A 13,458-nucleotide genomic window follows, 5' to 3' on the forward strand; every position below is an offset into this window, starting at 1 on the left:
TAACCGTTTTTGGCCACATTCTTACATACTGCACCTTTAAACTTGTCCTCTAAATGACGTGACTCTCCACACACGCACGCACGCACACACCTGTCTGAGTTGGACCTGTTTGCCAAGACAAACAGGTCCAGCTTCCTACAGGTTTCAGCTTACACAGGCATAAAGTCACACTACAGGCCAAAAGTTTGGCAGCAAGATCAAATTTGTACAAAAAAGATCATAGTTTCATTGGTATACTTTGCAGCTAAATAAATATGATTATTATAAAGAATCACTTACCAGGATACATACAGAATTATCAGGTATTTGGGTTGTTCTTGCGTAGACATTGCTTTCTTCAAAGTAACCTCCTCTGGCTTTAACAACAGCATGGCATATATGAGGAATTTTTCTCCACATGTTTTTTTTTATGTGCCAGGAATTGCATTCCAGGCTTCCTTAAGTTCATCAATGAGAGACTACCGATTTGTGGGACTGATCAGTCCAATCCATCTCACACAAGCTCAATTGCAGAGATGTTTGGAGACTGTGAGTGATTGGCAATAACAGAGAAAGAGTGCTATGCGGTGATGAATGAACGGAACGATATTGCATTGGTCGTGCCAAAAGCCGAAAAATCTATTCGTGGCGGACGTGATTTATTTGTGGCAGGCCGCCACGAATAAATGAATGTATGGGAAACACTGCCTATATTGGCCCTGCTTCCAAACTTTTGGCCTGTTGTATGCACCTTCCTGCTTGCCTACCTACCTACCTTCCTATTTACCTACCTGCTTGCCTGCTCAACTGTACATGGCATCATAACAACATCCTCTGAACTTAGACCTACCTATCTGCCTGCCTACCTTCCTTTATACCTACCTTCCTACCTACTTACTAACCTACCTACTTATCAACTTGGTTGGTGGATAGGTAGGTAGATAGGTAGGTAGGTGGCACCTACCTACCTATCTACTTAATAGGTCTGTAGGTAAGTAGGTAGAGGTGGATAGGTAGGTAAGTAGGTAGGTAGGTAGGTAGGCAGTCCAGCAGCCCGGTAGGTGAGGGGCTGGGAAGACTGCCGGGAAGAGACGTGAGGAGATGAGCACCACCCAACTCCCTCACTGCTCGGTGTTTCCGGGAAGTGTGTGTGTGTGTTCCTGCAGGGTCGTGACTCAGGTCTTCACATGCTGAGTGTGTCACTGTTCATACAGTGAACCTACCTATCCACCTACCTTCCTAGCATTACACGTCTGCTTTTACCCTGTATGACATTCTGTGGTTCTGTGGTGTCGTCCAACCTAAAACTTTCAGGATGTGACTCTTATTTGTGATTGGACCTTCCAATCAGAGTCAAGTGCGGTATCTGTATGGCCTCTCAGCAGTTAGCATCAGATGCTTGTCTCTCTCCCCAGCAGGTCTCATGATCCTCAGATATGGATCCAGATCCAGATCTCACCATCGTCCTTCTGGGAAACACAGGAGTTGGTAAAAGTGCGACAGGAAACAGTATTTTGAGACCAACAGCGTTTGAGTCCAAACAGTCCTTCAAACCTGTGACCACAGAGATCAGAGAGGAAGGAGGACAAGTGTGTGGGAAACAGATCTCAGTGGTGGACACTCCAGGAATCTTAGGACCTGGATCAGAGAAGATCAGAACAAGGTGTCAGAAGCAGCTGAGCTCCTCAACACCCTGTCTGTTCCTGGTGGTGGTCCGGATCGGACGGTTCACTAAGGAGGAGGTGAAGGCCGTGAATTTGTCCATCAGCCTTCTCGGAGACATCGGACTGAAGAACAGCTTCCTGCTCTTCACAGGTGGAGACTACCTGAACGGGTCTCTGGACAACTACATCTTCAAATCCGACAGCAGCTCCCTGAGAGACGTGGTCAAGAAGTTCGAGGACCGATGTCTCCTGTTCAACAACAAGACAAAAGACAAGAGGCAGGTCCAACAGCTGCTGCAGCAGGGAGAGAAACTTAGGAGCTGGGCGCTGCCAGGACCAAAGGGTACCACACACACACACACACACACACACACAGTCTCAAATCATAATCAAATCAGATGCCTAGAGTCATTATGACATGTTTCATCAAATTACATCAACTTATTTATAAATGTAAGCCCCTTTTTAATTCTCTTATTTATTGCCATGAATTTATGTCTATTTATTAACCCTTTTGAATGAAATCTGTCTCACAGAATATAACAGAGAAAAATTGGAGAAACCTCAGGGTGAGCAACAGAGGAGAGGAGAGGAGAGGAGAGGAGAGGAGAGGAGAGGAGAGGAGAGGAGAGGAGAGGAGAGGAGAGGATGTGTCCCCCAGCAGTCTAAGCCTATAGCAGCATATCTATAAAATGGTTCAGAGCTACCTGAACCAGTCCTAACTAAAAGCTCTGTCGTACAGGAAGGTTTTAAGCCTGGACTTAAGCAATAGTTCAACATTTTGGCAAATTGGCCCATTGCCATAATCCCAATAGTTTTAGGAGTAGGTTTGTTACCTTTAATTGTCGGTGCAGGTAAATTCATGCAAAACCGCTGATGCGCGTTCTCGTCGGGGGCAGTTTTTCATCAAGCAGTCTCTGCATTTACCTCAAAAACAACTCTGTCTGGGAACGTTCTGTTATTATCTCATAACGTGGTGAATGTGCAGGTCACAATTTGTCCATGAGAGCGTTTTGGAGTTGTTGGATTGTGTATTTGATGAGTTTGATGAGCGAGCGAGGTAGCGTCGGACATCCTGACAGGAGAGAGTTGCAGTAATCCAGCCTAGAAGTGATAAATGCATGCACCAGTTTTTCAGCATCACTCAGGGAGAGGATATTCCTAATCTTAGTGATACTGCGCAGGATGGAAGAAGGCAGTCCTATAGTCACATGTTTTATGTGGGAGCTGAAGGAAAGGTCTTGGTCAAAAATGACTCCAAGTTTCCTTGCAGTTGTACTCTGGGTCAGGGTGATGCCATCTAGAGTAGCAATCTGATTAGAGAAAGTGTCCCTGAGGTGTTTAGGTCCTAACACAAAGACCTCAGTTTTATCCAAATTCAGTAGCAAGAAGTTAGAAGACATCCAGGATTTGATGTCTTTCAGGCAGTCTTGCAGATTGATATGCAGCTGTTTGACCTTTGACCTTTGATGTGGCTGTGTGTTCTCTCTGCAGCTGCTGGTCTGGAGAAAGAAGAAGAAGAAACAGCAGCAGCAGCAGTAGTAGAAGAACAACAACATTGGCTAGGCTTCATTCCCTTCTTCATTCCCTTCTTCATTCCCTTCTTCTTTCCCTTCTTCGTTCCTTTTGTCCTGTTTGTCATGATCTTAACGAGGTCTATAAGAAGCTGGAGAAGTGACCGCAGGTCAGAGTCAAACATGTGAGCAGGACGTGAAGTGAAGTGAGAGCACGGCTGTTTGTGATTGGTGGATGATCAGAGCGTCATGTGACCTCTGACATCACATGACGCTCTGATGTCACAGACAGCCACAGTTTCAAAACACTGAATCTTTATTCAGCGGCATCGGTGACAGAGACAGAAGACACACCAGAGTGTGTGTGTGTGTGTGTGTGTCTGAGGTTTGTAAAGCTGAAACTTTTAAACTTCTTTCCTGTCAGGATGTTCTCCTTCTGTTTGTTTAATAAAGAGTGGAAACAAAAACACTGATGCTGAAGGTCTCCTCTTTCTCTTCCTCCACTTCCCTCTCCTCTTCCTCCTCTTCCTATTGTTTAGTTTCCATAATCACATAAACAACATAAATAGATCCAGGGATGAAGGTGACCAGCAGGGGGCCACACACACACACACACACACACACACACACACACACACACACACAGGCGTGTCTTCTGTCAAGTCAGTGATAATGTTTAACACATTCACCTTCTGCATCTGGCCACATGTTCCCATCTTCTCTGGCAATGCACTCTGGGAAGATTTCAGGCTTCAGGAGAAATATCTGGTCAGACACCTTCAGGACGGGTGAAGACGGAGGAAAGAAGAGACAGATGAACCGGTCAGTGAACGCACCAGGGCAGTGAATGCAACATTATTACACACAACAAGTAATGTTATGTTTGTTGATGAAGAAAAAAATGCAGTGACATTTTGAAAATGAAAAAGGATTTCTGTTAATCCATTTTAATTTCAAATATGAGACACATTTGCTTCGATAGGATAATGCCCTTCGAGGTGTCTAATTATCAGGAATTATAGTTTTTCTGAGTCGCTTTGGTACATTTCTCGAATCATCCTCAACATTTGCATTTGCATTTCTCAAAACAATTCGTACAAATAGGAAAACACCATGGATTACCTGCAAAGGCTAGTCTCTTGCTCAAAATCCTTAGTTCATCATCACCACAGCACGTTCCAATTATGTCAAAACATAAAATGGCTAATGGAATCTTGAATCTTGAAAAGTAAATTCTGTATCTGTGTCAATGAAGCGCCATCAGAATGACAAGTCCTTGTGTCGTTGTGTACAGATAAGACAGTCAAATTGCTTAGTCATGTTGTCAACATGAGGCATGATGTAAAATATGGCTAAAGGTTTGATGACAATTATTGTAAATTGTAAGTTACACCTTAGTGTATGTGGGAGATCGACTGGACAAGATTCACATTTGTGCTTTTACTGTTTGTACTGTAATTTGTGAAAAAAAAAGTATGAAAAAAACAAACAAAACAAATTATCTTTATTTTCAGTTATTGTATTTTTTTTTCATGTGTTGTCATTGCAAAGTATTCATTTGTTATGTCTGTATATTACCGTATTATTTTTTATTTATTTTAATGTGTCTGAAAAAAACTTACACTAAATACTAAATTTGTTGACAGACCATGTCATTGCGATACAGAAAGGAAAAGACAGCACTGCACAGCAAGAACAAAAGTAGAAATGTGAACAATCTCCTTAGGGAAAACTGTACATGCAGTGCTAATTACAGTGCAGTCCTCCTACCTCCTGACAGGAGTAGTACTCCTATTCTGGGTATTTGTAACTTGCATTACTGTGATGTAATCACACAAGACTTTATGTCTGTCATCGAGTGATGTGTACCCAGAAAAAACTTTAAAATAGCAATTTCATATATAGCAGTGGGTTAAATGCTAGTCAAGATTGTTATTTCCAAGAATCCAAGAGTAACATTTTTTTTGCACTTACTTTCAGAGGTCCCCCTTGGAATTGGGCAGGGACCTTTCACAGAGAGAATAATATTATTATGATTATTATTAGGTTAGTATTAATTGCATCGATCTTTTCAGTACTTTTTTATTTATTTTTTTTTACCTGGGGTCCTGTTGATCAGTGTGTGACACTGCACGGCTCGGCTCGCTCTGCCCTCTCATCCGGACTTCGACGTAAATGAACACAGGAACAGTCCGTAAGTACTTCTTTCATGTCATGTCAGTACTCGTTGACTGAAAAATAAAATAACGTCTTGTAACTGACAGAGACACTCACCATCCATGAACTGTATGTTGAAAAATCCTCTTCCCAGTGAAATCCTGTTGACGTCCCAACCCTTGTTGTTAGATTGTTGTTAGCTAACATCTGATACCGAGGCTGTTTTGGTGGGCTAAGAGAGATGATGATTTGTGTTTTGTCTTTCATTACGGCCGCGTGACGACGCGGTCACTTGCCCTCTAATAAATTAATAAGTAAATAAATAAATAACTAAAGCGGATCATCACAACGGCACAGCGCGTATCTCAACACGGCAGTGACATGCAGTCATCCACCCTCAGTCCTGCTCTTGGGACATCCACAGCTGCTTTTCAGTGCCAGTTCGTCCCTGCTGTGTTAATTCAGGTGGAGTTTCCATTACGCGTGCCGACAGCCTTTGATCTGACGTCAGATGTGACGGGACAATCTATATAGATATAAATTCACGTGTTGATTCCGTTAGTTGCATTAAATAGTGGTTATTGTGGATATTTATTGCATTGAAATGTGTCTGGAACTGTGGAGATCTGCCTGTGAGGTCTTGGTGACGTGTGTGCACTGCAGGTCAGTCAGCCAAACTTGCACTGCACCTGCTGCGCTCCGCCCTGCGCTGAGAGTAGACCTGGTTGGAGGTGGCGAGCTTACAGCGCAACCTCGGCGGGACATTTTCGCACGAAACTTCCACTGCACCAAGCTGAATCTGTGACGCCTCCCCCTGCTGCGCGGCCGCACCTATCTCAGCGCAGCGTGATCTGCCAATCTGCCAATCTGACCTTGCACTAGGCTGCGCTGGTCGAAACTTGCATTACACCGGCTGCGCTACCTTGCGCCACCTGCGCTGCGCCACCAAACTAGGGCCCACTCTGTTCATACAGTATAAAAGTAGATGTTTCGATTAAATCCTTCAAAATAAAGGTAGATGTTTGTGTTAAAGCTCCTTCAAAATAAAGGTAGATGTTTGTGTTAAAGCTCCTTCAAAATAAAGGTAGATGTTTGTGTTAAAGCTCCATACAGTATAAAGGTAGATGTTTGTGTTAAAGGATAATTGCAGTTTTTTTACAATCTGGACCTTAGCCTATGTCTAGCATAAAATACGATCATTTAGGCCCTACTCAACCAGATAACTTTGGTGTCATTACAAGTCGTTCCGACGAAATTAGCTCCAGCCGAGAGCCGCGTATATCCATATAATGGAGTCTACAGGGCAGCAGAATGCAGCCTCTAAATAACTCATTATCTGCAGCGAAACTTGTTCATTCACCAATATTTTGTTATGATACGCTATTCCCCTCTGAGTCCGGGGTTAGCTGTTATCAACATCCAGGGTCTGTAGGTTGACCTACTGACCTCTGACCTGGATGATGTCATCTCTGACCGCCGTGCAGCTTGTTGTTACCGCTAAGGCTTGTCATAACAAAATGAGCAGCTGGACGAAGTTGCAGCTGGACGAAGTTCAGCTTCCACAGGCTTCCTCTCCGCAACCTGGACTCACTAAAGCTCCGGCTAGTTGCGCTAAAAATGGACCCGAATGCCGAAGTGGAATCATTATTATCAGAATGAGCCTGGCAGCGCTCAGAGATGACATCATCCAGGTCTCCATACAGTATAAAGGTAGATGTTTGTATTAAAGCTCCATACAGTATAAAGGTAGATGTTTGTATTAAAGCTCCATACAGTATAAAGGTAGATGTTTGTGTTAAAGCTCCAAACGGTATAAAGGTATACGTTTGTATTAAAGCTACAGTATAAAATATATAAGTGAACAAAAGGAGGATTTCCTCGGAAGAAGAAGAAGATTAAGGAAAAGAACACGGTCAATGGTTGGCACTGGGCAAGTTTTTTTTCTTCCCTTATTTAATTTAGAGGCATGCTGTCACACCACCATTGAGGACATCTGGCATTTTAATGTGTCACCTTACTGGGACATAAACCCACAACCTCTGATACCAAGAACCAGCGCCTGACTCACTGAGCTAATTGTCTCGAATTGAGACCTAAAATTCTGATATTTGCCAAACTTCATCAACCACGACTCCAAAATATTGTCTTTTTTTTTCAGGAAGATTGAAAATGTATTTAGCAAGAATTGGATGGTATTTGTTTACAGTTTACCGTCCACTGTAGGCTCAATTTTTGATAAATCAAAAATCTGAGAAACAAGTTTTATGGATGACAGTCTGAAGATGCTCTCTAGCAATTTTGGTGACAATGGAGCGAAAATTGTGGGAGGAGATAAGGTTTTATAAGTTTTACAGTTGTTGAAAAAATGGTGATGGACTTAATAATTTTTAATGAGTTTAAGTGGACAAAAGTTTCTGCAGTATTGGGGCTACATTTTGGTGAAAGTTGCAAAATTGTAGCATGTACCGTTGGTTTGGTAGGAATTTTCAAAGTTTTAAAATTTAGAGACTATTTAATTTAGAGTTCGAGTGTGTAGAGAGTGTCAAATCTGATTTTTGTTTGTTTGTTCTTTATATTATGTTAATCTATAATGTGTTTGTGCAATTGACCAACAGAACCAGAGGAACTCGAGGAACCGGAGGAACCAGAGCTCAGGATCATGCTTGTTGGGAAAACTGGAGCTGGAAAAAGTCTGTCAGGAAACACCATCTTGAGGAAGAAGGTTTTTCAGTTTAAAACATCGTCTTCTTTACTGACATCACAGTGTCAGAAGGAAATATCCAAGTTTGATGGTCAGACACTGACGGTTGTTGATACTCCAGGTCTGTGTGACATTGGTAGACCTCAAGAGGAGCTGAAGGCAGGAGCTGCACTGGGACTTACAGGGTTGGCTGTAGCTCAGGTGGTCAAACAGAAGGCATGTGTCCTACAGTGATATTTAATATTAATTAAACCAGTTGTATATTGGTTAGTTTCCTTCTGTGATGAAAACTAGTGAAAAAGGTGCGTGCGTGTGTTCAGTGAAAGCATCATGTGTGGACAAACTGAGGTTAATGACAACTCAACAACAATAATCACATAAACAACATAAAGAGATCCAGTAATGAAGACAAACAGCAGGGGGCCACACACACACACGCACACACACGCACACACACGCACACACACACACACACACACACACACACACACACACACACACACACACACACACACACACACACACACACACACACACACACACAGAGTCTACCTTTGGTGGGTTCTCTGTTACTTCCAGATATGACCTAATGTGTCGAGATATGGGGTAACACATATAAAACCAACACTCATCCTATTTTCAAATTACAAAAGAAAGCTATGAGAATTATGAATCGATCAAAATTTACAGAGCCAACGAATGCTCTTTTTTTGGTCATTTAAACACCCTTAAATTTGATGATGTAGTGCAATTTAAAACGGCACAAATCCTGTTTAAAGTAACAAAAAAAAAAAAAAACAACAAAAAAGTCCGGACCCGACTCATTGCTGTTGTTTTTTTTCTCTTTTTCTCTTTTCTCATTTGTTTTGCTAAAAAGAGTAGGCATAATAAGCATGAGCTTCAGCCTACTCTACACCTTTTCAATTAGCACTCCTCATTGTATTTGTATTTGTGTGTATTAAGTGAATTCCATCTGTTAGAAGGGGGTGGGGGATAAAATGCTAATCAAATAAACTGAACTGAACTGAATGAATCAGCAGCAGTGAAGTTATTTTTTTACTTGAATTACATTTCTTTTCTCAGTGTTTCCACAGTATTTACAGGAAAAGACACAAAAACATGTTTAACACATTCATCTCCTCTTCTTTTTTGCACCTGGCCAGATGTTCATGTTCAGTGAACAACTCTGACCTCTGCTGCATCACCGGTCTGGCCTACATCTCTATCAGAGTCTATATTTAGTGAATCAGCGTGTTTCTGCCTTAGATGAATGTGTGTGTGTGTGTGTGTGTGTGTGTGTGTTTAATTGCCAGAGTTTGATCTGATGTAAAACTGAACACACACACTGTGATATTGATGATGGGAACTCTCTGTCTCACTCTCATCTCTTCCTCGCATCTCATTGGTCGACTGGGCCGCTCTCTGATTGGCCCAGAAGCTGTTTCTGCAGCATCCAATCAGCTCGCTCCGAGGCTGTGGTGCGCTTCATCTCGTGAGGGGTCGGGAAGACTGCCGGGAAGAGACGGGAGGAGACGAGCATTACCCCCCTCCCTCACTGCTCGCTGTTTCCGGGAAGTGTGTGTGTTTGTGTGTGAGTGTGTTTCTGCAGGATCATGACTCAGCTCTTCACATGCTGAATGTGTCACTCTGTTCATACAGTATAAAGGTAGATCTTTGTATTACAGCTCCATACAGTATTTTCATTTTATTGTTTATTTGACGAAGACAATGCACATTAATGAACAATTTGTGACGCGCACATCACGTCATGTAAATATGTCGGATTTAGCTCAAAGCTAATTTCCATCCGTAGTCCTCACATTTAAAGACGGACAGACATACCATACAAAAGGATAATAGGAAGCTACCTGCGCAAGTATATGAAAAAACATAGTAGGCTATTAGCAGCAGTTACAACAATAAGAAAACAGATAGCAACCTGCATAAATATAAGAGAGGTCAGAGTAGCAGCAGATATCAATGCCATGCAGCGCTGCATGGCATTGTTATCTGCATAAATATAAGAGAAAACAGAATATTAGCAGCAGATTCACAATAAAATTCTAATACAGAATAAGATAAAGGTAGATGTTTGTGTTAAAGCTCCATACAGTATAAAGGTAGATGTTTGTTTTACGTAAAGCTCCTTCAAAATATAGGTAGATGTTTGTATTAAAGCTCCTTCAAAATAAAGGCAGATGTTTGTGTTAAAGCTCCTTCAAAATAAAGGTAGATGTTTGTATTAAAGCTCCTTCAAAATAAAGGCAGATGTTTGTATTAAAGCTCCATACAGTATAAAGGTATGTCCATGTGTAGTGTGATTATAAAGCAGCTCTAGCTGTGAAAGTATCAAAGCCTCAGTTCACAGAGAAATGCACACAGCCTGTATTCAGAAATTTCCTGTGACATCACAATTTGCAGTCACCTGGACCCGTCACCTTCCAACAACCTGCAGGATTTGCTTTCTCTGAGTGTTTTATTCTGAAATTAAGCTCTGTTTCTATTGGATCAGTCTGAGAACAGTCAGTACAGTGTAAATCAGTGACACCTGTCATTGAATAAATAATAATAATCTTTCCTTTATTGTCCACAATGTGTCTTTGGCCTCACCACATAAAATAGCACATAAAATCACATAATAACACACATTAAATAAATAACATGTCATTCAATACGCAAGCAAAGAGACCAGTTTATTTATTTATTTATTTGGATCTGGAACAAACACAGAACCGAGCCATGTTCACTGTGCGGATGTTTGAACCAATCAGAGGAGAGGAAATTAGAAGCAGGAAGTGACAAGTGCAAAGACAGATGTGAAGCAGCTGTTGACCAGCAGAGGGAGCTGTGACATCACAGATCAGCTGAGAGGAAACAGACTGACTCAGCGTCTCCTTCACTGTCCAGCTCACCGTCTGTAAATCTCAGTCTCTGTCTGAACTCTTCGCTTTTTTTCCTCTTACCTCACCAAAAAAGTCAGTTATCCCAGAATCCCACTGGGCAGCCGCCGTGTTCCCGCCACAGACTCACATGACTCATCAGACTCATCCGTTTGAATTTTCAGGTCATAAACAGATGTTTCAGTGTTTCCTGTTTTGAGTTACACAGTGAAGTTATGAAACCAACTCATTAATATTCACACAGCTGCATCATCTGTTTTCACACTGAGCTTCAGTTTCTGTTGTTAATCTCTCTCTCTCTTTGTGTGTGTGTGTGTGTGTGTGTGTGTGTGTGTGTGTGTGTGTGTGTGTGTGTGTGTGTGTGTGTGTGTGTGTGTGTGTGTGTGTGTGTGTGTGTGTGTGTGTGTGTGTGTGTGTGTGTGTGTGTGTGTTGACTGGAATCATCTTTTATTACATTTTCTGTTTTTATACTAGGTTCTTTCACATTTCAGGAACATGTGTTTGGACTGTGAGGAGCTGGAGAGATTCTGAGGAGAGCCTAAAGGGACACAATAGTGGAGTAAAGCACGCACATCCAAACGTGTTACAGGTGCAGGACTAAAAAACAAAATAGGCTTAGATGAAAAGAGTGAAGTCCGCACACTGTATAAAGCTCCTCGAGTGTTTATTATAGATCGACGTTTCGATCCAAGTGTGTCTTCGTCAGGATTAGAGACAAAGGAAACATCAAGCCCGGGATGCAACTCAGGTCAGGCAACCCAGAGACATACACAACAGTAAATTCCAATATAATCTGATGCTGTTAAAGCAATAATTCACCCAAAATTCAAATTTCACTCATTCCCTCATGTGGACTAAGGGCTGGGAGAAGTTTTAGAGTCCTCCGTGGCTTCTCTGAGTTACAGCGGGGCTGTAAGATGCACAACTAACTCAGTAAAGGCCAGTGAAACATTATCTAAATATAGGACATAATGGGAAAAGAGGACATGATTAAATACCACAGAAACCTGATAAAAAATGAATAAATACTAAATAAATACCAGTAAAGGCTACACAGCAGTGCCAAGTCTGACCCTAACAGTGTTTGTTAAAATATCTGACTGCTGCAGGGACGAAAGACTTTCTCAGGTTCTTATGGTTCGGATGGTCCTCGTGGTTCTGATGGTCTCCTGAATCCTGATAAATACTGAATAACTACCACTTAAGGCTACGCAGCAGTGTCAAGTCTGACCCTAACAATGTTTGTAGTACATGATCTGCAGGAAGTGACGTCATAGACAACATGCAAACTTTACTTATCTGTGCCTAAACTTAAAGCAGAAGTAAGCGGAATGTTTGTGTTAATAAAAGTCTTAAATAGTTATATCTTCCAACAGCAATCAGTGTTTGGTCTGAAACACGGGTCTGTCAGTCACTCTGCTCTGCTGTAAGCCGAGGAGAAAACTTTCCTTGTATCCTACAACCTTTATCCAATGAGGAGAGAGAACGGCATAAAGGGGCGGTCCTCTCTGTGTGTGCAGCCAAGGGATGCGCGTGAATGTGGTGACGTAGGGACGAGGGCGGGGACTGCTAACTCCATCTGCTGACAGGAAGTTAGCCAAAACGACCGGATCGCTTACTTCTGCTTTAACCAATGGCTTCACTTACTTTTTGTTTTTTTCCCCGTGTTTTACACCTGTACATGTCAGTTTTACTAAACTTAACCAGTCAGGAGTTCTCAACAATTTTTGGTGAGGTACTACGTAAATTCCTGCAGATCATGTACTCCATCTAGCCAACACCGACTCTCAGGTCAAAGTGCAGATTCCTCCTCCTCTTTCTCACGGCAACTGGCTCCTCCTCCCAAAAAACTTTATACAGAGTCAATACAGGAAGTTCTTCTCTCAGCTGAAGAAGCTCCGTCCGTCTCTCAGGTGAAGAAGCTCTGGCCAGAAGACTCTACTCTACCTGTCAGGTGAGTGGTTCTTCCCACCTGACCCTCTCAAAGTGGTATTTGATTGACATCATCACCTGTCTACTCTGTTCTGATCCGTGTTCAGTTGGTTGAGGTGAGTTGGTGAGGACTCACCTGTAGTGGACTCACCTGTGGGCGGAGTCAGCCGGTCGTAGCCTCTAACCTACTGTATACTATAGTGACGGGTTCTGATGGATCTATAGTATGTTCTTGTTAGCCTACCTGTCTAAATTCCTGCTTACACCTGTTCACTCACATCCAACAGGAGCAAAGGTCAAAGGTTTGTGTGTCCCCATGGCAACACTGCAGGAAATAGATAAATCACAACAATAAACAACAATAAAATCCAGGACGAGGAGCAGCGGCCTCATCATCACGCCCTTCAGGTTTTAATCAATAACTAATCTTTATTGGATTTGTTTGTCTCTGTGTGTGTGTGTGTTATATGCTGTTATAAAACAACTTAATTTAAAGGGATAGTTCACCCAAAATTCAAATTTCACTCATCATCTACTCACCCTCATGTCGACTAAGGGCTGGGAGAAGTTTCAGAGTCCTCCGTTCCTTCTCAGAGTTACGGGGGGGTCCG

The 13,458-nt window shown here is 42.2% G+C and overlaps 1 protein-coding gene across 1 annotated transcript in view; it reads left to right on the top strand.

The window, feature by feature from the left end:
* The window catches only part of LOC146989196 (GTPase IMAP family member 8-like), a 37,347-nt gene extending 29,319 nt beyond the window's left edge, over positions 1-8,028 (top strand). The window contains exons 2-3 of the mRNA XM_085775348.1: positions 1,432-2,018; positions 7,930-8,028. Of these exons, the coding sequence (XP_085631474.1) occupies positions 1,432-2,018; positions 7,930-8,028 (686 nt within the window). The remainder of the gene's footprint in view (positions 1-1,431; positions 2,019-7,929) is intronic.
* The last annotated feature ends 5,430 nt before the right edge of the window (positions 8,029-13,458 follow it).

This window comes from Trachurus japonicus, chromosome 4 (assembly GCF_045865225.1).
Source record: "Trachurus japonicus isolate A0001 chromosome 4, Traja_1.0".
Taxonomy (NCBI): domain Eukaryota; kingdom Metazoa; phylum Chordata; class Actinopteri; order Carangiformes; family Carangidae; genus Trachurus; species Trachurus japonicus.